General features: G+C 36.8%; 1 protein-coding gene and 2 pseudogenes across 1 annotated transcript; all 3 read right to left on the bottom strand.

Moving 5' to 3' along the window:
- Positions 1-3,929: 3,929 nt before the first annotated feature.
- On the bottom strand, positions 3,930-4,856 carry LOC127227349 (olfactory receptor 5K3). The gene has a single exon (XM_051191651.1). It carries the CDS (start codon positions 4,854-4,856, stop codon positions 3,930-3,932), a length of 927 nt encoding a protein of 308 aa, XP_051047608.1.
- Positions 4,857-9,707: 4,851 nt separating this feature from the next.
- On the bottom strand, positions 9,708-10,594 carry LOC127227348 (olfactory receptor 5H2-like; annotated as a pseudogene).
- A 5,767-nt stretch (positions 10,595-16,361) lies between these two features.
- Positions 16,362-17,276, bottom strand: LOC127227314 (olfactory receptor 187-like; annotated as a pseudogene).
- Between the last annotated feature and the right edge of the window lie 9,471 nt (positions 17,277-26,747).

Genomic DNA, 26,747 nt, shown 5'->3' with positions numbered 1-26,747 from the left:
ATAGGCAATAGATAATTCCACTTTACCAACAGCCAAAAAAAAAAAAAAAAAAATGGGGGGGGGGAATCCACACACAATACTACCACCACCACCAAATCCAAAATAAACAAGAAGTAACAATCAATGATCACTAATATCCTTCAATATTAATGGTCTTAACTCATTGTAAGAAGACACAGGATAACAGAATGGATATGAAGACAGAATTCAAACTACTGCTGCATACAAGAAACACCTCAACTTCAAAGACAGACATTAGTTACCTCAGAGTTAAGGTTTCCAATCAAATAGACCTAAGAAACAAATGGCTGTAGCAATCCTAATATCTAACAAAAGAGTCTTTAAGCTAAAATCGATCAAAAGAGATGAAGAAGGTCATTTCTTTTCATCATAGAAGAAATCCATCAAGATGAAGTCTCAATTCTGAACGTTTATGCCTCAAATACAAAGGCAACAACATTCATAAAAGAAACATTACTAAAACATATATAAAACCTCACACATTTATAGGTGGAGATTTCAACACCCCACTTTCAATGCTAGACAGGACCACCAGTCAGAAACTTAAAGAAACAAAGGAACTAACAGAAGTTAAGAACCAGATGGGTTTAACAGACATTTATAGAACATTCATTCCAAAAACACACAAAAAAATATACCTTCTTCTCAGTGCCACATGGAACCTTCTCTAAAATCGACCACATACTCGGTAATATAGCAAACCTTAATATGTACAAAAAAAATTGGAATAACCCCCTGTATCTTATCAGACCACCATGTTTTGAAGTTGTAATTCAACAACAACACAAAATGCAGAAGCCTTACAAACTCATGGAAATTGAACAATATGCAATTGCACCATTCCTGGGTCAAGGAAGAAATAAAGAAATTAAAGACTTCTTAGAATTCAATGAGAATGAAGACACAACATACTGAAACTTATGGGACACTTTGAAAGCAGTGCTACGAGGAAAGTTCATAGTACTAACTGACCAAATGAAGAAACTGGAGAATAGTCACAATAGAGAATTAACAACACAACTGAAAGCCCTAGAACAAAATAAAGAAAACTCACACCTGAGTAGTAGACACCAGGAAATAATCTGAGGGCTGAAACCAATCAGGTAAAAACTAGGAAAACAATATAAAGAATCAATGTAACAAAGAGTTGGTTCTTCTAGGAAATCAACAAGATAGACAAACCTTTATCCAAACTAACCAAAAGACAGAGACTGAACATGCAAATTAATAAAATAAGAAATGAAAAGGGGGACATACAACAGACATTGAGGAAATCTAGAGAATTTTCAGGCTATACTTTGAAAACCTGTACTCCACAAAAGTTGAAATTTTAACAGAAATGGACAATTTTCTGGATAGACACCACTTACCAAAATTAAATCAAGAACAGATAAGCAATTAAAATAGACATATAACCCCTAATAAAATAGAAGCAGTCATCAAAAATCTCCCAACCAAAAGACCCCCAGAGCCAGATGGTTTCAGTGCAGAATTCTACCAGAAATTCAAAGAACAACTAATACCAATACTTTTCAAAATGTTCCACACAATAGAAGCAGAAGAGTGTAACGAGTACGGTTTTTCCATCCTCTGCCTGGTCTTGTCCCGCCGCCACGCCAGCCCCAAATAACACACTGAGACTCTGTATTAGATATAATGCTGTTAGCCAGGTACTTGTTTCTTATTGGCTAGCTCTGTCTTAAGTATTAACCCATTTCTGCTGATCTATGTATTTCTCTTACCGGGGAGCCGGCCGGCATATTGCTTTCTCCCGACTCTTCATCTTGGCTACCCCTTACTACTTCCTCTTTCCTTCTTGTCTCCTAGTCCCGCCTCTCTTGCTTTCCTATTGGCCAACAGTGCTTTATTCATTAAACTAGTATGAGAAACATATACAGAATGACATCTCCCATCAGAAGAGTTATTGCCAAACTCTTTATACAAGGCTACAATTACCTTGCTTTTTCTTCCCTTTCCATCTTTCATTTCCTCCAATGCTACCCTGCCTGTAGCAATCTCAACACCCATAGGCTTAACTTTGGATAGGTGGCCTTCATATCTACTTTTGTCAAGGGCTCTCTTAGACTGACAAGTCACTCCTTTTCTCTACCTATGCCCACTGCCATCTCTACACCTATAGACCTGGCTCTAGATGTGTGGTTTAAGAGACACTTTTTCCCGGTCCAAGTAAATAGCTCATCTTCCCACTTTACCTGACCTAGGCAGGTCATGCATCTCATGAACTGGTCCAATGTAAGGAAGGCCAGATTATCACACCAGATACACAACCAAAGAAAGGAGTCTACCTCCCTATGTCAAATTGCAAAATCAAAAACAACATGAATGGGCAAGACAGCATTATTCCTGTTGAACCCATTAATCTTATAGAAGTAATCTCTAGTGAGAACACAGGTATGAACACAAATGCACAGATATTTCCTTCTTGGCAAGGGAATGAAAAATAAGGACATTTTGCTTTTGTCTTCACAAGTGTCTCACTTTGAAATATTCTAGAACAGGGATGTGAGATGCTGAGTCAGTTCTCTTTCTCAGCATCATAAATTTACCATTATAAGTCTGCAAATGAATGGAGCCTGTCTTGTGTTGCTTGGTGATATGTGATCTCAGAACATAGAATTTAAAAGAATAATCATAAAGTTTATCCAAGAATTCAAGGAATTAAATGAAGACACAAACAAACATTTCACTGAACTCCAAGAGGAGGCTAATGAATGCTTGAGTGATGTCCAAGAAAATGACAGGGATGCCTTGTGATTGAACAAGGAGATCCTATCCCCCTAAATTGGGGGCTGGGATGCAATGATGAGGATGGAAAGGAAGGGACGTGGGGATGGTCTATAGGATCCACAGGAGGTGTTGACAAGGAGGTGGAAAAGCTGCAGCTATTTTCTGTTACAACACATTGGTCAACCAAGAGGGTAATAAAAAGAATGGACAAGGTCTGTGGGCCACCAGCCAATCTTCTCCATTCCCCCAGACTCAGGTTGCTCCACAGGTCACCAGAGATCACTGGTAGAAGTCCATCACAACAGGGGGCATGGTCTTCATTAGTTTTCTACTCTGACAGGCTTGAATGACATCTGCTTTTAAAATTATGAATGTATCAGTTATTTTCATTTGAGTTGGTGAAGGTGTTGTTATTCCTAACAACCAACAAACAATAAAAATATCATGGAGGAAATAAAACTTAATCTAATGGATAAATTTGGGAGTTGCAGTGACATATATGATGGGCAATGACCAAATGAAGAAAAATACAAAACACATAGAAATTTCCCTGTAGTGGAATTGTTTTGAAGCATAGTCTGATAAACCTTACATACATACTATGGTTCAGAAAATGTGCAAGTAATGACTAATATTAAATAAGAAAATATGCTTGTTAGAAAATAACTTTTTGATGAATACATATTGAATTACAATCTTTTGAAAAAATAAATATCAAATTGAAAGTGAAGTTGAGCCATAAAGATTTTCTTCCATAAATGGAATTACTTAAATAAAAGCTTGTAATTTCCTTGAAATTTTAAGATCTGAAAATGAAAAACTTGCTATGATATTAAGTATAAAGTATAAAGTATCATTAGTAATAACAACACTATTCCTATAATTCATTAGATGTATTTAAACCATGGTTAGATACATACAAATAACTTCAGCAGCTCTTTAATTTAATCCTGATAATTTCAAGTATATTTTAACACACTTTATTTATTATGAACTAATTATTTTATTAAAATGTTCTTAGGCTTTCATAAATTGATCAAGTTTTTTTTTTTCATTTTACCACTTTCTTATTATGTGTAGGTTTAGAAAAGGACATTTTCATCTTTAAATCGGTTTTCCAGTGGAGATGATGATCCTTGGAATTTTCTAATGTTGCAGAATCATCTCTTTTTCATGATTCTTTTCATCACATTTATTACTTCCTTATTTCTCAGACTGTAAATGAAAGGGTTTAATAAAGGAATTACTAGGGTATAGAAAATAGCTACAGGTATATCTTTATCTCCTTCATTGACTGAATGTGGTTGAGCATACATGAAGAGAAGAGATCCATAGAACATTGATACAGACAGAAAGTGGGATGCACAAGTTGATAAGGCTTTGCCTTTACCATCTTTAGTTTTCATTGTTAATATAGTGAAAAGGATATAAAAATAAGACACTAGAACTATGGTAATAGTAAAGATTTGAATTGACCCTGCCAAAGAAAATAATATGAGCTCATTGATATGTGGATTAACACAGGAGATTCTATATAATGGAAGGACATCACAAAAAAAGTGTTTGATTACATTAGACCTGCAGAAACTTAACCTCAACAGAAGTCCTACTTCAATCATAGGATGTAGGTTTCCTGCAATGTAGGCTCCTATGGTCATCTGAAGGCAGAGCTTCTTGGACATCATGGTGTGGTACTGCAGGGGGTTACATATGGCCACATAGTGGTCATAGGCCATTGCTGCCAGAAGGAAGCAGTCTGTAGTTTCAGCAAGACAGAGAAAATAGAACTGCACCATGCATTCATAGAGAGAAATCCTTCTGTCCACAGAAAGGAAGTTCTCTAGCATCTTGGGAGTGATGGCGCAGGAGCAGCAGGAATCCATGAGAGCCAGGTTGCCCAGAAAGATGTACATGGGTGTGTGAAGACGGTGTTCCATGTAGATCAAGGCCACCAGCCCAAGATTGCCGACCATGGTTACCAGATAGATAACAGAGAACACCAGGAACAGGAAGGTGTTCAGGTTTGGGTGATCTGAGAATCCCACCAGGATGAATTCATTTGTTACAGAGTAGTTGTCCTGAGCCATCTAAGCTTGTCTGTTGCCACTGTAATTACAAAGATATAAAATTGTAATTATAATATAATTTTTTCTTTATGTTTTCTTTGTATAAGAGAGAAATTTCCTCTTTGTGCATCTGCTATTGTCTCTGGAATGCAGCTCACTGAGCTTCTTAGAGTATTTAATCACATACAGTGTTGGCATCAATGATCTCCAAATTTAACTCACATTTTACAGGAATACTTTTATTATTACAAAACTGGACTTTTTTTTTTAATTTGGAAGACATTTTCTTTATGCATTTATGTAATTATATCACAAAATTTAGGGCACATACATTTGACTTATTGCTCCAAAATAATTTTGATGGCAGGTTTGCTAAAGTTCATCAAAATAAATTTAGAATAATTTTTTCTATAAATGTGTTTTTATTTAACTGAAACTTTTTAATATATTCAGCAGGAAGAGGAAATGTTTTTGAAAATATATTGTCAATATATTAAATTTACTTTTATTAATTGCATAGAGATTACTAAGGACTAATGAATGTAGTTATCTGTGAATAAAATTACCCAAAAGTTAAGAAATGATATTTTTGTAAACACTGAGTCTGTCTATGGCATTATTTCCATTGAGTTTTTGATATATTTAAAATCTTCCTGTGCTCTGTAAAGATAGTTTACATATGATGTTAATTGCAGTTGTGCCTGACTATATTGAACACCACTGAGCTGTTTTCCCAGTCCTTTATTTAAAAAAAAAAACCTGAAATTTGAGACAATTTCATTGCTATCCCTTCTTTCCTTGAAGATTCCCAGATGCTCAGATAAACTTCCTTTTTTTTTTCAATACTTATGCCTTGATTTCCTAAATAGCAAGGACTACTGACCTGCACTGGAAGTCTTATCTAAAATTTACAATTTCTTGTGTATAATCCCATTGCTTTATTTTTCTATTTGTATTTGTACACTTTTACTATTTGATGGCATTTTGAGCTTATGTATATACTACTTCTGTGAAACAAGTTATTGAAAATTTTGAAGAGAATTCCCAAATTCATCCTGATGACCTGTGATGGATGGGTGATTTTTCTTTTAGTATCCTAATTAACTTTTTAAAAATTCTTTGTTTCTGTGTAGTCTCTAAAGTGAAGAAGTATCTACAAAGTAAATCTTGATGCCATTATCTTATAGAAACTGTTACCTTAAAGATTTTTATCTTCATACTCTAAAACCTGTGCAGAGTCTTAGACTTCTTGGGAAGCACAAAAGTTCACCTTGCACCCCCCAAAAAAAACTAGAATATAAAATAGAACAGAATATAAAAGTTTTGTTCATATGAGGCCATCTGATTGAGTCCACCTTAGAAAGCTATAACAGATATTTAAGTACTATGTGAAAAGGCATCTTTAATATTCTTTAAAAAACATTTGAAGTAATTAGATTTGAGTAAGTGTGTGTAAAAAAAAAATCCCTTTCAGGTCACCTTATCATTTGAAGGAGGTAAGGTGGCAGGGAGGTAGGGAGGCCACATGGTTAAGGCTTCAGTCAAGGGTAGGTTTCCATGGAGGGCTTTCTGAGGTGGACATAGTCAGATTGGAGCTGCTCCCGAACTGCAGTGCCTCAGGAAGCTATGGTTATGAAGAAGACAAGCCACCAATGCCATGCAGATTGCAGTTTGGTCTGGCAATTCCCCTGTTCTCAGTTCTGAGTCAGGGTGAGCAGTCAGACTGGAGGAGGGACTAGAAGAGGAATTGTTCATCGGCCCTAGACTCTTGAAAATGCATTCATTCATTATAGAATTTTAAATCCAAATTTCATTTTGCTTTAGAATGCTACTACTCCCAGTGCTCACTGATTCCCTGGGAAACATTGACTGGTAGAATGAATGAATTCTATACCTTTATGGCCAAAATGATCTTGTTTTCCAGCAATCAAAACATTTAAAGAAGATAATAGAAATTCATTTATGTTCAAGAATATTTTATAAGACGTGTCTGAGTCATTATTGGAAATTACTTTAACATGCATTAATTAAGTGACCCATTTGCTATCTTTCCTATATATTTTGGCATTCTTCCTTATAATCATAAAGTGAGGTGTATTGCAGTATTGTACTTCAACTTATTTCCACTTATCTTTGAATTTTGAGACAGGCCACATGGTCAAAAAAGGAGTCAAGATTTAGGAGAAATGAACACTTATTTAAATATTAGAAAAGCAGACACTTACCATGCAGATTTTTAAGGTAAAATGTTAGACAAATTATCCTACCTGGAATTCACTGAGAAGTGCCTTCTTAAAGTGCATTATTTGCCTTATAGTCAAGGTCTCAGGATTTAAGAATACTTATCTACCTTGATCTCACAACAACAGAGATGGAAGAAACCAAGATCACTGGCTACACACAGGAAACAATACCTATGTACTGCAAACTTAAAGCCTTCTGTCAAATCCTGAGAGGATTTTCCAGCACTGACATCAGAATTTTTCTGTGGAGAATTTAAGTCCTAACAAAGATGAACCCTTTGAAATTAATTAAAACTGCCCAATAAATTGTGGTCTTTACTAAAGTTAGCTTGAAGATTATCTTGCTAGTTTGAGTGGAATTGACCTAACCCTTAAAAATTCTCCTCAACATTTGTGCATACAATTTACTACAGATAGTAAATAGCCTGGAGGATACTTTAATAGAGGATGTAAAATTAGTGTGATTTATGGAAATAGCACTGGACAGAACAGAGGACTCAGCAGCAAAAGTGCTGTGAGGATCTGAGTTCAAATCTTCAGAACCCACATTATAAAGGTGGGTGTGCCCTTGTGCACTTGTAATCCTAGTATTGTGGGAAGGAGTGGAGACAGGATGATTGCTAGGACTTGCTGGCCATCAGCTTAGCTCCAGGTTAGGTGAATGACTTTGTCTCAAGTGCATTGGATTGAGAGTGATAGGACAGGGTAGCCAGTGTCCTTCACTGCCCTGTGTGTGCAAGTATGTGCTTACACAAAGAATTAATTACACTTTTGTTGAAGTGGACAATGGTCGTGAAGATTGTCAAGTGAAAAAATTCTTGCCAAGGAAATATGAAGATCTGAGCTCAGATGACAATATGTATTTAAAATGCTCTGTGGGCCTGACAGTGGTGGCACACGCCTTTAAATCCAGCGTTTTTGGAGGCAGAGGCAGGCTGATCTCTGTGAGTTTGAGGCTAGCCTGATCTACAGTGAGTTCTAGGACAGCCAGGGTTGTTATACAGAGAACCCTTTCTTGAAAGAAACAAAATAAAATCAATCAATCAATCGATTGATTGATTGATTAACTTCAATTAAATTTATTAATTAAAAACCGTGTGGAACAGAGCATGCCTGTAGTTAATACCAATGTTGAAATGGCAACTATTAGAGAATCCTGGGGCATGCTCTTTAGCTAGTCTAGCCAGTCTGTGAACTCCCACATGCATATGCACACATATGTAAGCTCATCTTCCCCAAACAAAACACAGGTATGAACACAAATGCACAGATATTTCCTTCTTGGTAAGGGAATGAAAAATAAGGACATTTTGCTTTTTTCTTCACAAGTGTCTCACTTTGAAATTCTCTAGAACAGGGATGTGGGATGCTGAGTCAGTTCTCTTTCTCAGCATCATAAATTTACCGGTTAAGGCTGCAAATGAACCCAGCCTGTCTTGTCTTGCTTGTTGATTTGTGACCAGGAAAATGCCCACTGCTGTGATGGATTTCTACCAGTGATCTCTGGTGACCTAAGGGGAAACAGATAGTTATAGCTGACTATTGAGGGGCCAGCTGCCAGTCAGTATCAGGGTATGTAAAAAAAAATGATATATCCATGAATTTGGGAATACCTTAGGAAAAGGTCTTATGTATCTAATATTTGGACCTTTTTGGTTATTTATTTATTTATTTATTTATTTATTTATTTATTTATTTATTTATTTAGCTCTGAGGGGGGAAAATAAAGAACTGATGCTTTCTGTTGGCAACTTTCTCTTTATTTCATCTAGATAAAAATCCTCTCCAAAAATTCTCTCTTGCTCTCCTCCTAAGTGCCATATTCAACAGTTTCTCCCTAATTAGTTCTACATAGTTCTCTCTCTACCTCTGGGCTGCTGCCCTGCTGCCCATGCCCTTTACTCCCTGCCTCCCTCTATTGCTGCCTTCTGCTTTCTCATTTTCTTCTACTCTCTTCTCCTCTTTGCTGTCTCTCCTCACAGAAAAATTCAGTAAGCTAACAACGAAGAAGGCTCAAACACAAGACATTTTTTGAGCCCAAGACACAGAGGACACAGAGGGAAGGAGCTGAGATTCACTCCACCTTTCCATTTCTGTCTCTTTTCCTGAGTAATATGTGAGTCCAATCCCTACACAAACAGACTTTACTATTTGCCTAATCAAGTGGAATCAAATATGTATTATTAATAAGTCAATTCATGAAATCACCTATGCTCAGCTACAAATGCTTACTTCTACTGTAGTAAATGAGATAGTTCTTAATCTCAGGCTATGAAAGTTATATCAATAAAAAGGCACAACATTTAACATTTAAGTGCAGACTGGAGAGTCTGTACATTATTTTACATTTAATATACTCAGAATACTAATCAAAGATCATGAAAATCTATAAAATATCCTCTCAGTGTCACATTTAGTCATCATAGTATGCATGGGATACTTAATTAAATTTTGCTATATGATTTTGCAGGGTATGTAGAAATAAAAGAATTGGCTGGTTACTAATGAAAAGGCAGAAAAGGAAGGACTTTTTTATGGCCAAAAATATATCATAAAATATCTAAATTTAACCTCCTTAAATGAGTCCATTTTGACAAAAAGAATTTTTTTGAGATTTAAACATTTCTCTTTATTTCTTTCTAACAGAATCCATGACTTGTTTATTTCTTAGACTGTAGATAATTGGGTTCTGCACAGGAATTATGACTGTGTAAAATAGGGAGTCAATCATATTCTCATCATCTGCTTGTCTAGAGGCAGGGTGCACGTACATGAACAGAAGGGGGCCATAATACAAAGACACAGACAGGAGGTGGGCCCCACAGGTAAAGAAGGCTTTCTTTATGCCCTTGAAAGACTTAGTCTGTAAGACTGTAAGAGACTATACATGTAAGAGACTAGAACAGTCACCATGGTGTACATCTGAATAGTGCCAGCTAAGGCAAACACCAACAGAAAGCTAATGGAAGTATCAGAACAGGAAATCTTAAAAAAAGGCATAACATCGCAATAAAAGTGATGTATTACATTAGAATTACAGAAGGTTAGTCTGATTAAAAAGACTTCGTGAATAAAGGCATGAAGAAAATCACCTACAAATGACAAAATTACTAGCTAGAAACATAGTCTATTGGTCATAATCATTGGATAAAGCAAAGGTTTGCATATAGCTACATAGTGATCATAAGCCATTGAAGTCAAGAAGAAGCACTCTACACTAGCACTGAAGGCAAAGGAAAAAAAAGGTATCAGGCACAGAGAGATCTTTGCGATCTTGAATGACAAGGTGATCAGTAATTTAGGTGTCACTGTCCACTAAGGCTAAATTGCTGAGGAGTAAGTACATGGAGATGTGAAGGTGAGGGTCACTCCAGATGAGAGTGATCAGACTGACGTTCCCCACAATGGTGACAAGGTAGGTCACCAGAAATGTCAGGAACAGGGGGACTTTCCATTGGGGTTGATGTGAGTCCTTCTAGGATACTCTGTCAACAGGGTTACATTATCTACATCCATGTTCTTCAGAGCTGTTTCCTGAAGCAGATATAAAAGAGGATTCTTATTTAGAGTGAAGATTGATGGAAGAGGCTTGACATAAAACTGTGCTTTTATCTAAATACCCTTTCTATTTAGCATATGATAATTTATGGAAATTAGGGAGAATTGAGTGAGTAGCCTATCTCTATGGGGCAAACAAAATACTTTTTTTTAGGTATACTCAAAAGTTTTCATAAATCTAGCATATACTAGGAATGATTTTCCTTCTGTAGTGTATTTCTAAATATTCACTAAACTGAGTAATTGAAATTTTTTCCTGTAATAGTTTTCTTTCAGAAAATTACTGAGCAATTTTGTGAAGCCAAGAAAACAAGCTGTATAAATAACCAACGACTGTGGTGGTTAAGTATGTTTTAGTTGGGTTGGGCTTTGTTCTTTGCAATAACAAATCAGCATAATTAAAAGCTATAAATTTCATTTTTGGTTATAAATGGTAGACAGAGCAACAGAGACTTGTTCTGTGTATTTTCTCATACATAGGTACATGTATGTGTTTATGTGAGATAATTATCAAAACAAGTTGAAAATTTAAGACATTTCTTTGACTTGTATGTTAAGTTTGTATTTGAATATGCATTTACTCTTTCAATCAGAAAATTATGAGTATATTTTTAAACTGAATTTTAAATTAATATTCTGGTTACCTATAAATTATCCCATGAAGTCATTACAGGCAGGCTCACAAGTAATTAAAAACCATTTATGGAAAGTGAATCAGCTACCCATTTTGCTTTTCTGGAGGCTCACAGATAATTCTCAAAGAGCTTTGCACCCCTATTTGTCTATTTGAACATTTTTTCATCACAGTTTTAAACTATGAATTAAGCAACATTTTTACTTTCTTTATAAACAATATGGATAACATAAAATCATTTTTCTTACTTATATATCTTGAAAGAACTCAAAAAGAAGGTTAAAGGTCTTCAGTTGCATAAAGAGGAAAAGGCCAGTTCTAGCACAGAATTGAAGGAAGTATGGGCAGCAATGCTCCCATTCTTACTCATCTTGGAGTCTGTGTGTCTCAAACTGAGGAAATATTGCACATATAAAATGTCTCCAAGACAAGAACTCACATATTGGACAGGTACATGGCCCTGTCAAAAGACAAAGGCATAGAAAAGTACTTTATCCAAGGGAGTGGGAAAAGTGCCTTTCGGACAGTGACTGTTCTCCTGGGTGTTGAAGAGTTGAACGAACCACAGAGAAGCTCAAACAGTTCTCCTGGGTTTTATAGCCTCTGGATTTACAGACATCAGGTATTTTAAAAAATGATATTTTATTAAACTACTTTGTCTTCTAATTCAAGTGATACTTCTCATGTTTAGGCAAACTTTGGTTTATATATAAGATACATTTTTTTTGTACTTCAAGTTCAAGAGCTATAAGCTAATCAAAACATGATTTTAGTAAGACCAAAGATCCAGATTATTCAGTTCTGTACCCCATGTTTTAATAGGGTTATTTTTTGTTTTGGTGATTATTGGAGGGAGCCACTATATCTTCGAAGAGAAAACTGACTCTAGAGAAATATCCAGAGATGTACAAGGATGACCCCAACTAACAATCTGAGCAGCAGTGGACAGGCTACCTTCAATGCCCTTCCCTGATAATGAGATTGATGGCTAACTTGTATGCTATCATAGAGCCCTCATCTAGTGGCTGATAGGGGCAGAGGCAGATGCACACAGCTGAAGATTGAGCAGAACTCCAGGAGTCCAGTTGCAGAGAAGGAGGAATGATAAATAAAGGGAACAAGACTAGGCTACAGAAACCCACAGGACACCCAGACTTATAGCTGTGAAACCAGCATTGTACTAATGCAGACTCCTGAACATGGGCCTCAGTTAGGCGGCCTGGGAAGTCTAAGGGACCTCTGACAGTGGAACTAGGATGTATCCCTGGTGCACGAAAGGACTTTGGGAGCACAATCCCCATGGAGGGATACTCCCTTAACCTCAAGGCAGGAGGTAGGGCCTAGTCCCTACTCCAAATGACTTGACAGAGTTTGATGATCCCTCCTGGAAGGCATCACCCTCCCTGTGGAGTAGGGGGGTGGGATGGGAGGGGGTGTCTGAGGCTAGCATGGGGTAATAATGGCAGGGATGGGGTAAGGTACCGCAAGGATTATCCGTGAAGAGGACTTTTAGTAAAACCAAGGATATAAGACAATAGGGTAGGGCCAGAAGTTTCTCAGTGATGCATTTTAGATGTACTTTTTTTTTTCTTTATAAGTCACAGGAGGCCTGCCCCTTTCTGAAAGGAGATGGAGGAAGAGTGGATATGGGGGGTACATGGGAGGTGGGGGAGGGGAGTGGGAGGAAAGGAGGGAGGGGAAACTTTGGTTGTATGTAAAATAAATGAAAAAGTTTTGCAGAATTGTAGTAGAAGGGACTTAAGAGTTAGAGAATGTCTCACTGTGGGCCTATATACACATGCACATCAGTATATAGAATAGATCTATACAAGACATATACAAAAGTAAATGCTATTATATATTAAAAAGGTATGTGCATGCCATCTTGTAGTTATGAAAATACTTTAAAATATTAAATTGATTTTATCAGTTTCCGTCATGAATAATTGCCTAGCAGCAACAGTTGTGAAAGAAGAGAGTGTCTGCAGGCTGCAGGATATGAAAACTAGTTTTACATGAGCAGAGGTGAGATTTTAGAGTGAGTGCCTCTGCTGCATAAATATGTATGGCATTTCAGGGCTGATAGAAGAAAGGCAGGGTGGGACAGTGGGTGGGTATCTCAGGAGGTATGAAGTTTACAGTGTGTAAAAGGCCAACAGGAAACCTGTCACACACACAGCACACACTCACCTATGTATGTTCTCATTTTCACATTTCTCCCCCAAATCCACTTTGTTCTATAACACAATAATATGTTACTATTATTTAATCTTTGATAATATAACTTGAAGCTTTCCTTTTGCCAATAGATATTTCAATAAGTGTGGATTACTGGAGACTTTAGCTTAATAGTTTCTGTTGTAATCTAAGAAAAGCAGCACTCGAGAGAAAGATGCCATGAGACAGTGTTCATGGAGAGGTTGTTATGAGCAGTTATCCTGCCAGCCTGGGCGTAGAGCCACATCAGCCCCATATAACACATAGAGGCTCTGTATTAGTTATAAAGTTGTTGGCCTATTACTAGTGTTTCTTATTGGCTAGCTCTGTCTAAATATTAACCCATTTCTATTGATCTAAGTGTTTCCACGTGGTCTTATCTTATTGGAGAGAGGGTCTGGACCTCTTTTCTCTCAAGTCTCTACATCTTGAATCTCCTCTACTACCTTTCCCAGAATCCTCCTTGTCTCCTAGCCCTGCCTATTTCCTATTTTGCTTTTCTTTTGGCCAACAGGGCTTTATTCATTAACAAATAAGAGAACATATTTACATACTGAATGACATCTCCCATCAAGATTGATTTTTTTTTTTAAATTAAGGAAAGGAATCATAAAAAAAAGGAACGTGGCAGAGGGAGACGGGTCTCTGGAGCCTTGAGCAGCAAGAAAAATGAGAGAGGAGAGGGCCAGAGAGGAAGAGAGAAAGTAATAGAGAGAGAGGAAAAAGCAAATGGGAGGTGGGTAGGGCCCCTTTAAAAGGGAACATAATGAATGTGCATAGGTGGTACACTTAGTGGCTGCAGCTGAGGGCATATCCTGTGAGAACCCTAGGGAGAGGCCAGAACAGATGCCTGAATACTAACATTCTTTCCTTTTTATTTATTATTAAAAAAAAAAAAAAGTCAGGCAGGAATTCAGAGAGGGCCAATTTCCAGACAGGCACAGGCCACCAGTGAGAGGCATCACTCAAAGGGTGGCAGCCAAGAGCTCTGAGACTGAAAGAGATACAGTTGCCTGTTCCCAGGACTCCGAGAAAAGCCAGAAGTTGAGGAAAGGACTGAAATTGAGAAATGAAGCCTCCCCTCTACGGAAATGGACAGAAGCAGATAATCCCACCAGAGACCCAAAGGTTGGTATTGAATAGGAGGCAAAGCCATCAGCAAATGAAAAGGCAGGTTTGTTGCAGGTAGAAGAGGACAGATCTATTGAAGGTGAAGCAGCTGGGTAGGGTAATTACATGAAGTGATTACAAAGTGCTGGGAAGCTGGTTTTTGGTAGGTATATTCCACATGAGTGAGGCAGAACACTGTCCAATGGCTTTTGTCAAGCAAGGATCGAGAGGTAAAGGCACAAACCACCTTGGTGATTCGTCAATCACAGGATGGGATCCGAAGGACCAGATGGTCCCAGACTTTCACAGGCTACCTACCATTGGGTCATCATACAAAGGATGTGGGGCAAGGGCACAGCTCAAGAGATCCGTGGTTGCCTGATACCAGGACTTAACTAGGCCAAAAGGCAAGAAACCACGCTCAAGAGATGACAGGTGTCCTCACTCGTGGGAATAGCCTAAGGTGGAGAAGGTGGAGTTGCTCACCAATCATTGCAATTTTGGGTGGAAGGACCCAGCGATCCAGACAAATGAGGCTGTCATTTGTGAACAAGGTTCCAGGGTCCTGGCATGCCTCAAACTGCCAGCGGGTAAGAGGAGACACCAGGAGAGCCTTTCCCAGTAAGGGAACCAATGTTGAAATTTAAGAAAAGCAGCGTTCCACAGAAAAATGCCATGAGACAGGCTTTAAGCAGAGAGTTTTTTTTTTTTTTAGGGAAAGGAATCATGAAAAGGAGAAAGGGGAAGGGGAAGACCGGCCTCAGGGGATGGGAGCAGCAGGAGAGAGGAGACAGGAAAGAGGGGGAGAGGATGAGGAAGAGAGAGAGGAAAAGAGGAGGATGGGAGGTAGGCAGGGCCCTTTTCAAAGGGAACATATGGAATAGGCACAGATGGTGCTCTTAGTGGCTGCAGCTGAGGGCTTATCCTTTCAGAATCCCAACGACAGGCCAATACAAGAGCTTGAAAACAATTGACACTCTTTCCTCCCCGTTCTGCATTCTTTGCTGCACATTTCTCAACTTGCCCAGTCTCCTCCTGTTGGATTTGAACTACAGATGATCTCGAGACTAAGACCAGTGAACAATATAAAGCAAGCAGTACCAGAAAAGGCCTCAGAAGGTACCCTAGACTACAGAAGTAGTAGCCTCTGTTCACTCAAACACTCAGAGCATCAACTTACAACTGTTCCCCAAAATCACTTCTGATTAATTCTCTTGTAATTTTATATTTTTGGTTGTGAGCCTAGGCTTTAATGGCTGAACCACCTCTACTGCCCTCTCTTGTAATTTTTAGGTTGAATTTTAACTATTTCTCTAAGAAGTAAAATAGACATGTTGATGGCTAACCATATACTATAGATCTGTTTCTGTTAAGTGAAATAAAAACCTGCTTCCTCTACACAGGTGCATGGGGTATTCCTCCAAATTACATAGCAGTGTTGGTATGAAAAAACAAATATCAAGTATGCTTTGTAGGAATGGTGTTATTTTTAACAGTTAATACACTTACATGGGCACACTGAAAAAAAAATAAGCTTGAACACTGGGTTCATTCTGATGTAATTATCATAAATAATAGTATTTGTTAGAAAGTACTCTTACAAAACATACTATTATAAGGAGATTTTAGGCACTTATATATTAGTTAATTAAAGTTTTATGTGAACTACAATAGTAAGAGTTTTTGGACAGTGAACACATAGCCACATTGAACCTTGACTGTTTGTGATTATTTACCCAAGCAAAACAATTAATTGAAAGAAATCTAAACATGTCTCCATAATTTTACCAGTGAATCTATGTCTTGCTTATTTCTGAGATGGTAAATAATTGGATTTAGCACAGGAATTATGACAGTGTAAAACAGAGAGTCTATCATATCTTTATTATCTACCTGTGGAGATGCTGGGTGCACATACATGAAGAGAAGAGGGCCATAGTATAAGGACACAGACAGGAGGTGGGCTCCACAGGTAGAGAAGGCTTTCTTTGTGCCTTTATCAGATTTCTTTTTTAAGATTGTAAACAAAATAATAGCATAAGGGACAAGGATAGTTGAAATAGTTAATACTTAGATTGAGCCAGAGAAAATAAAAACAATCAGAAAATTAAGAGATGTGTCAGTACAGGAAATCTTCAACAGTGATATAATGTCACAATAAAAGTGATGTATCATGTTGGAATTACATAAGATTGATCTCAATAAAAAAAGCATGCATAATTCTGCCTACAAAAAACAAGACTATCAGACATACACACAGACTGTTAGTCATAACTACTGGGTAAAATAAGGGTTTGCTTATGGCTACATATCGATCATAGGCCATTGCTGCCAAGAGGAAACATTCTGTGGTCACACAGATAATATTAAATGAAACAAATTGTAGCATACATTCAGATAGAGAAATCAGCTTGCTCTTATCAAAGACATTAAACAGCATCTTGGAACTACTATGGAAGATATAGATGAGTCTGCAAAAGCTAAACTTTCAAAGAACAGGTACATGGGGGTGTGAAAATGAGGGTCAGTCCAGATGAGAATGATCAAACTGATATCTCCCACAATGGCTATGAGATAGATCACCAAGAAGAGTAGAAACAGAGGAATTTTCCACTGTGGCTGGTGAATGAGTCCTGTGAGAACAAACTCTGTCAACAGTGTTGTGTTCTTCTTTTCCATGTCTTCCCTGGATGGCTCTGAAATGATACGCAATGAACGTAGAAGTGTATTTGCTAGAATCTATAAACTGAAAACTGGATATGTGGATGTTAAATGAATACAAACATTTATGAGAAGGCCTTTTAAATTTTAATTACCATTATATAATAAACAAATTTAGATTAATGTAACAACACCAATTTAATTTTTAAAAGCATGAGTTGCATACTATGGTAAGGAGTTTTGAAGACTTTAAAATAGTGTGTGTGTGTGTGTGTGTGTGTGTGTGAGCTCAGGCACTCACAGGGCTCAGATGTAAATGTGGTATCTCTTGGAGCTGGAGTTACAGGCATTCAAAAGCCTGCAAGCTGTACAAGATGAAATGATCTCCTGTCTCTACAACACTATAAAATGCTCTTCCCGTCTGGACCATCTCTCAGGCACTGGATATCAAGAATGCTAAACAATTGGAACACACTGACCATTTTTAAATCACTCAAATGTTTCCATAGGGAGTAGTGTTAGAATAGTTTGAAAATATGTTTTAAATTAAATATGTGGTGGCAGAGAAATAGGTTGCTGGGAAAGGAAACTGTTGGGAAATAGTAGTTAGAAAACAATTGTTGTTATTCTGAGGCTTTTAAACCATATCATATATCTGAATTACTTGGGGACATTGAGCAAAATTTGGGGTGTATTTCAATAGAAACTGACACAGTAATTTTAAAATGATGTTTAGAAGTCTAAAAAATTTCTAAGTAATACAAATGTGTGTGAGTTGGTGTGACATTGAGAATGATGATGTAGCAATGAGAAAAACTTTTATAAATTAGTAAATTAGAGTGAGGTGACAAGCACTTAGTAGGGCAAGCTAGCAATAGTGAATAGAGATAGTGATGATGGAAGCAGCTAATGGTGAGGTTCTGTGTGACTTGGCATGGCAGAGTACACAAAGACAAGGAAATGGAAGCATGGGGACAAAGGCAAGATGTTTATGTTAAAGAAGTTATAACTAAGGTAGATTGCATTTTCTGCTAAGCACCCAAGCCCTTTCCTTCCACATAGGCAGAGGCTTCCACCACTGTAGAAGCCAAAGTGTTTGAAAATGACTTTTGCATGCTGACAGCAGAATTGGGTGCAAATGTAAATTCACCGACCTACATTTGGTTTAGAATAGGAAGAGGGAAAGGCACCCAGATACAAAGAGAAGTTCCAGCAGCAAAGGCAACACCACCTGGACTGGATTTGACACACAGTGCACTAGGTCCAGCAGTACTCACTGCCCCAGTGAGCTGTTTGGGGCTTCTGATTCTAGCTATCTACTGACTCCTGGCTACTTGCTGTTATTGATCATTTCTTTGATGAATATTCAAGTCCCCCTACATTGCCATTTGTGCCAAAGTTTCACCTCATAATGCATTTCTTTTACTTGATCACCAAAATCACAGTTAGCTCCAGTGAGGATAAAAGAAAAGAAAAAAAAAAAAAAAAAAAAAAGGCCAAGAACAGCTGGAAAATGGTGGGAAATTGATTGTAGCACATTCCTGTAATCCCTTATGTCTAAGAATCTGAGGCAGGGGATTCATTCTTTGGCCACAGAACAAGAACCTGCCTCTAAATAAATACAAAAAAACAACGACAACAAAATAAAGTTCAACTAGTTAGCTGAGAGTCACTATTAATGACAAAATCAAGCAAAATATCAACAGTTAAATTTAAAATCCTGGTAGTATAAGTGCATGAAATCTTTGAGTGTTGAAATTAAGAACGTTTCAGGAGCTTTGCTGAGAACAGTTTCACATAGTGACAGAGGGGGTGTCAGAGAAGGAAAGAATGCAAAAGGCATCAGGATCCCCAAGGCAAAGGAAGATACTTTAGGGGAGCTGAAGAACTCTGACAGTCTCCATGTGTTTAGTGCTCCTAACCTAACATAAATTTTACCCATAGGATGTTTATGTATGTTTTAAATAAAAGGACTAATACATCAAGGGAATAAGAGAAAAGTATGAAGAGAGCAAAAAGACCAGAAAGGGATATTTGTGTGGGTAAAAGGAGAAGAAAGAGGAGGAAGCTTCTCTGTGCTTATTCTAAATGTCAATGAGATATCTGGGAAATGATTTGAATGCCTTACACCTCCTGTGCAATGATTTTATTTGTGAGTTAATTAAAATAAAGTAATCTGTAAAATAAGAAAAGTAAAATGCATGTGGAAAAACTATAGTATGCCTATCTACAAAATGTTCTACCTATGGAGTGCTAGTCCAGAGTATTTTATTCCTTCTGATGGAAAAAGATACATGCCTCACTTTTTGAATGCCATATTGTTTCCGCACTTTATACACTACAATGTTATCCTTGTCACACTACAACATAATTCAATAAATCAGAGTGATAATTGAATTCTGAAATACAGCAGATTAGAAACAAATGAACTCACATATTTAAATAATCAGCTAAGTGGAAATCATCTAACAGACATACTAAATTTTAAAGTTATTGATTGCTTCTAAATGAGATGAAGTTATATAGTTTTGGTATTTAGAATGAGCAATACTGTGAATGGATGCTTTGTCTCACAGTCTCATGTTAACTATACCTACAAGAGGCTTAAACAAGACCAACTGTTAGGATACACAGATAATTAAGAAGCAATAGCTAATTTGGAAGCCTAACAGATGAGATAAGTAGGAACCAGATTATGCTAAAATGAGTATAAAAGTGATTTGGAACTAAGAAGATATAATGACGCTATATAGTCTTATCCTGCCTTAAAGGATAAAGAGATTCCTCTGAAAATATCCAATTCTCACTTTATCTGGAAAAACTGTAAACAGAAGAAACTCATTTATTCACAAATACCCTTATTTTATGTAGTTTTTAAAGATTCTTTACTAGGTTCAAGAGATAATTCGTTTTTCAACATTACTTAGATCCCATAACACAACACTTAGAATGATTTTGCCTGGAGAATGTTCTTTAAAAATTTTATCAAGTTGGGAAATGGCAAATGACAGCAGACCATGGATCTCTCCTTGAATACAGACTAGCTCATGAAGGTTTTCATTCTAGGAGTTCCCTGGATGTTTCAGTACAGCCCCTGTGCACTATCTATGAGAAACTTCTCACAATGACCCATGCTGGTTGTGCTGCTCTTCAGGAGATAACAGAAGATGATGTGAGGAGGTTCTTCTACATTCATATTGTAATTAGAGTTGGGTAATATGCATTCTGTTTGTAACTGCAGCTGAATTACTTTATAATGTTGTCTCAACACAGATCAGAAATGACAAAGGAAAACCACTCTTTGACTACAGAATTTATCCTTGTGGGATTCTCAGATCACCAAGTCCTGAAGTCCCTCCTGTTCCTGGTATTCTCTGCCATCTATCTGGTTAATGGCTGCTCTGTGGCCATATGAAACCCCCTGCAGTACCACATCATGATGTCAAAGAAGCTCTCTGTTGAGATGAGTATAGCCACCTTCATAGCCAGCAACTTGCATTCTATAATTCATGTAGGCTCTCTCCTAAGGTTAACTTTTGTAAATCAAATTTGCACTATCACTTCTTCTCTGACATTCTTCCACTCTACCGGCTGTCCTGCATGGACCCTTTTATTAATGAACTCATGATATGTGTTTTTTCAATGCCAATTCAAGTCTTTACTATTACCACTGTCTTGGGCTCTTACTTTTGCATTCTGTTCACTATTATCAAGATGAAATCCAAGGATGGGACAGGAAAAGCATTTTCTACTTGTGGGTCCCACTTTTTTCCTGTATCAATATTCTACATATGCCTTCTTACCTATATATTTTTCCTTCTCTTCCTTTCTCCTTTTGTTAAGCTAATGCAATAATAGAGAAAACCTACTATATAAGTCTAATTGCATCCTTTTACAATATTATTATTATGATATTCTGTAAATCATCATATAAATGTATATGTTTTTTACTAATTTTCTCAGCTTAAGTATTAGTAGATACTTAAGCTTGAAATTATAAATTTCAAGTTTTTGGATTCCATTTTCATTAATTGTTTTATCACGTACTTCTTTGTGTGTATATAAATATATATGTATAGATATACATATCTGTATGTCTATTTATATGTTATGTATATGGTACATACATGCATATACATAAGTATATATACCTCTATATTCCTATACGTGCTCAGTCTGTATTGTGTTACTTGCATGTTTGCTATCAGGGATGACCATCTTGTATTAAACAACCAGTTGGTGTGCTCTTATTCATATAAAACTATTTTTTAATTCTCTGCACTCTTTTATTTTCTTATGGTTTCTTTGTTTAGGGTTGAGGCCTCCTATCCTTTTCACCATCCATGCTAACTTTGCTATTGTTCATGCCATTAGGCTGTGAAGGAAACAAATTAATAGTATAGAGTTTGTTGCATTTCACCAAAACTCATTAAAGTGAGCAACTTTATACTGTCATGGCAGTCTTATTATTAAGATATTTACATTCATACAATACTATTACCTTTAGATTTTATTTTGAATTTTAATGTCTCTTCATTTAATGTTGTTGCTGCCCATGATTCAGTTTAAGAAGCCAATTTGTCTTTAGTTGTCAACTCTATTTACTTTACTATGGAATATGACAGAATTTAGAGTGTCCATGTCATCTATTACCTTGATACTTGAGAAGAGTTCTTAAGTCATCCTTATTTGGATATTCTCATATTTTTCCATCATTAGATTTCTCTTTTGGAGAAGAATATCACAGAATTTGAGTATACTTAATCCTTCAGTGAGTACTTGCATCAACCTGACTTACAGCTGTTGTTCATAGCTTAGCTTGTTTGACTAAAAGTACACATGGTTTCACTATGAGAAGTTGTCTATCTCAAAAAAAGGAAGAAGTTGTCTATCTCCTTTCCATATTAGAAAAAAAATAAATATAGATAAATATTAAAGATAAAGAGTTTATATGACTCATTCCATAGAGGGAGAACATCATGAATCATGGAAATATTTTAATATCAGATCAGCAATTATGAAAATGCTTGAGAGAGTGAAAATGCCATGATAAAGACATAATACTTTCTGGCATCTCCATGGGGTTGTAGTGAAAAGGTTTGATGACTCTGGGACAGAAACAATAAATAGACTTTGTGCAGAAAGTCAGTCATATGAGAACAATAAACAGTAGACAGTATAGTTTTCAATAGAAAACAGAACCTAACATTAGGTACCAGTCAGAGCAGGAATGGCATCCCCACTCCTCCACTCAACCCTTGCCCTCAGCTGGGCCTGAACCAAAAGAGAAAGTTAGGTTTCAGTGCCATGTAAGCAGAACCTGAGCTTTATAAAATAAAATAATAATGAGAGACCTACAATTTCTCTCTGCATCAAGAAGGCACTGAAGAAGGGATTCTGCAGTTGTTAACTTGCTCACTCATGCTAGGGTGGTTTTTAGTGACAAACTTGTGGCTAGGGTGCATGGATCAGAACCAGATATGTTTTTACATCTCCTCTGCTGCTTAATATTAAGGCATGAGATAATACACAGTTTCAGGGTGAAGTAAAAAAAAAACAAAAAAAAAAAAAAAAAAAAAAACTAATGGACACCTGGGTGAAAAATCAATGTCACAGGTCTATGTGGTGGGAAGTGAGATTCTGTTACAGAGGAAAGTGGAGAATGCTTCTATTGGAGAAAAGCGATTCAACTTTCAGGAAGATAAATGACCTCAACTATTTGTGGGTAATAGAGGGGCCTGTGGCTGAGACCAGCATGACTAGACAACCAGGATTACTCAGTTTCTGTGGCTTGTATCATCAGTGCATATTACTTTGGTTTTGTTACCCAGACACAGAATCTGAGGCATTCGGTATTCAAGCATGAGTTCTTCAAGCATTCCTTATCTCCCGTACAGGCCAAACACCACTGTTGTGAGGGAATATCAAAAGGTTTTTCTTCTATCTTAGCTGGTAGAAAAGGATTTAAGATTGCTTTTATACTCACTGCATTGTCAAGCACATGATTGGAAATATGTTAATTCCCATTGTGATTGTTGTCTTCACTCATTGGCAAGGCAGTCAAGTCAGGCAAGGCAGGTAAGTCAGGCAAGGTAGGCAAGGCAGGCAGGCAGGCAGGCAGGCAGGCAGGCAAGCAAGGCAAGCAAGGCAGGCAAGGCTCAGGGTCCATGGATCCCTCTTTGGGTTAACATATCTGGAACATCGAAGCAGTGATTTATGCCACCCACATTCTAGTTCCTTGTAAAGTTCAAACTAATATCTTATACTGGAAATCATTAAACAGTATTAAATGTTGGTCACTTTTTTAATTTTTAAATTTTTTATTATATATTTGTTGTTAACTTTCCCTCACTATTATTTTGATATCTTCACCCCAAATATTTAATGTCCTTACCTATTTTATCTCTCCCCTTTGCAGTTTTGTGTCATATTATTAGTTTCTTAATTTTTAACTTCATTGATTAGCCTTAGTGTTGGTTTAAATAGGAATGACACCCATACAATCATGTGTTTGAATGCTTGGCCATACAGAGTGGCGCTAATAGGTGGTGAGGATTTGTTGGAGTGGGTATGGAGTTTTGTAAGAAGTGTGTCACTCAGGGGTAGGTTTAGAGTCTCAGAAACTCAAAACAAACATAGTATGGCATTCTCTACCTGATGCGTGTGGACCCACATATAGAACCCTCTGTTTCTTCTCCAGCACCAAGTCTATCTGCATGTTACCATTCTTTCCACTGTGATTATAATGGATGAACTCTCTGAAAGTGTAAGCCAACTCCAATTTAATTAAATGTTTTTCTTTATAAGAGTTGTCTTCGTGATGTCTCTTCACAGCAGTAGGAACCCTAAGACAGGTCTCAGGGACTGGGGTATAGATGGGAAATGTCATCCTGTAAATATGTTTCTCGCATTGGTTAATGAATAAAGCACTGTTGGCCAATAGGAAAGCAAGATAGGCAGGACTAGGAGACTAGGAGGAAAGAGGAAGTAGTAGGGAGGAGATCCAAGAAGTACGGCAGAGAGAAAAGAACGCCAGCATCTCTCTCTGGTAAGATGAGACTGCATGGAAACACTTAGATTAATAGAAATGGGTTAATATTTAAGACAGAGCTGGCTGATAAGAAACAAGTAACTGGACAACAGAATTATATCTAATACAGAGTCTCTGTGTGTTATTTGGGGCTGGTGCGGCTGGGGGACCAGGCTGCCAGAAAAAAACCTACTCGTAACAGGGTATTACTTTGATAGACCTGACTATGTTTTTGCTTGTAGTGATGTAGATTTTGGGAACTTTGGATTAGGAAAGCAGTGGAATGCTTTAGTGGGTATTAATGGGTCATCCTAGTAGGAAGTCACTCTGTGACCTTAGCTCTGTGGAGGTGAGGAGGTAGAGACACTATGATGACTGAGGATTGATGGCCAGACTTAGGAAGAAACAAGAACATGCTCTTACACACAGTTACATGTCGAACCCATTCACCAAATAGTACAGACAAATTGGATGCCATTTTATGTTTCAATACTGTATGAATCATACTAAGTTTGGCAAACTAAACTCATTTACCTCCCAAAACTTTTATCACTTTTATGTTGTGAAACCTTCAAAATCTTTTCAGTTTCAGAACTCTACAAGATGTGACTATGACCTGTATTCACCTCCCGAACTCCTTGCTGCTCAGTGTAGCTGCCTACTCATTCACCTTACACTGCATCACTGCCGCTCTCAGTCTCTGGCAACAACAACTCTGCTCTCACCTTCTGTGATGTCATCAGATCCCAGACCCGAGATCACACAGAACTCGTATTTCTACCGCACTCAGTACAAGGATATTTCTATTTTTATTGCTTAGTCTATGTTGCTCTTTAGAGTTTGATACTTGATGTGGATACTGTGAAGAGAGTATCATATATGTATAAAGTTTCTAATTTACCAAAATAGTTACTAAGAATTCCTCTATCCAATGTTTGACTAGGTGCTTTTTCTGTTTTATAATTTTAAAATTTAAATTTAATGTAATTCAATAATTTTAAATAACAGTCATGAAGTACCTAGCATATCTGAAATTATGTGAGACTTGTCATATCTAAAGTAAAAAGGAAATTAATATAAGATGGAATAGGACTTTTTCCTATTCCATCCTGCAACTGAATGAATATACATATAAACCCTTACTAAGAATACTTATATCATAAAGATTTCAATCAGTTTGATATTATAAATCTGATGATAAGCAAGATTATGTGGCACTCACTTTTAATACCATCACTCAGGAGGCAGAGGCAGTCAGATCTCTGTGAGTTCAGGGCCAGCCTGGTCTACAAAACTATACAGAGAAATCTTATCTCAAAAAACCAAGCCAAAAAATGCATCTATAAGATGAGGTTAAGTTCACTATAGGTTGTGACAAAACAAGAATGTGATTCCAGTTGATTAGACAAGCTTTTGTTGTCTTATCCATAAATCCAAATTCCTTTTCAAATTTGTTTGTTACCAATTGATCCATACTATTTTCTGAGCATTATCATTTCTGTGTAAGTGATCAATGAGTCATAGGTAATCAAATATGTAAACAATAAAGATGATATTAAAGCCAACTTTATTGGTGGCTAGTAGATTTAAACTCGAAATCTCATTTTTCTTAGCTTTAATTAAGATGTTTCATTTGATGGTGTTTTGGGAACTAGCCTATCTGACTAGAGTCTCTGAAGACATACCTAATGTCAATGCCAAGGAATTCCCTTTAGAATTGTCACTGACCCATGAGTAGAGAGAGTGTCCTAGGTCCTCATAAATTATTCCCCAATGTGTCAAGGCCTGTGTAAGCATCAGGCGACTCTATTCATTTATATAGAATAATGGGTAGTGAGCTCACAATATGTGGACGGCTTTCATTTTTAAAGATGGAGAAACAAATCTAAAATTCTTCGGCATTTATTTTATGTTTTACCCATTTATGTTTAGTTTGTCTCTGAATTGAAGATCTACTGAAATGACAGAATGAAGACATAGGTGAGTTATTCTGCCCATTCTGAGCTCTAAAATACTATAGTCTTGTCAGAAAATACACAGGAAAATAATCTGCAACTCTAAAAAAATAATTCTAGCATGGGTAATAAAATTGTTTCAGATTTGGTTGAATAATTTTTCTTGGTATGAGAGAGAAAATGTGTTTTGAAATAGTATGTTCAGATGCAACATTTTTAAAATATATTTTCATTTTCTACATTTATAATATGAATATATACATATGACTTGCTGGTTTATGTTGATAAGAAGCAACATATTTATAGGGCTAAAAGCATTTTTTAAAATAACATAATTTATGAGGTAGTCATTAATCTCATTGTAGGTAAAAACATTTAAGGTAGCCTCTCCACTATTATTAGATTCTTAGTTGGGGTCATCCTTGTAGATCTCTGGACATTTCCCTCGTGCCAGATTTCTCTTTAGACCTATAATGGCTACTTCTATTATGGTATCTCTTTTCT

The sequence above is a fragment of the Phodopus roborovskii genome, unplaced genomic scaffold, assembly GCF_943737965.1.
Source record: "Phodopus roborovskii unplaced genomic scaffold, PHOROB, whole genome shotgun sequence".
NCBI classification, from domain to species: Eukaryota; Metazoa; Chordata; class Mammalia; order Rodentia; family Cricetidae; genus Phodopus; species Phodopus roborovskii.
Note: the sequence above shows the minus strand (reverse complement) of the source record. Positions and strands in the feature narration are given on the sequence as shown.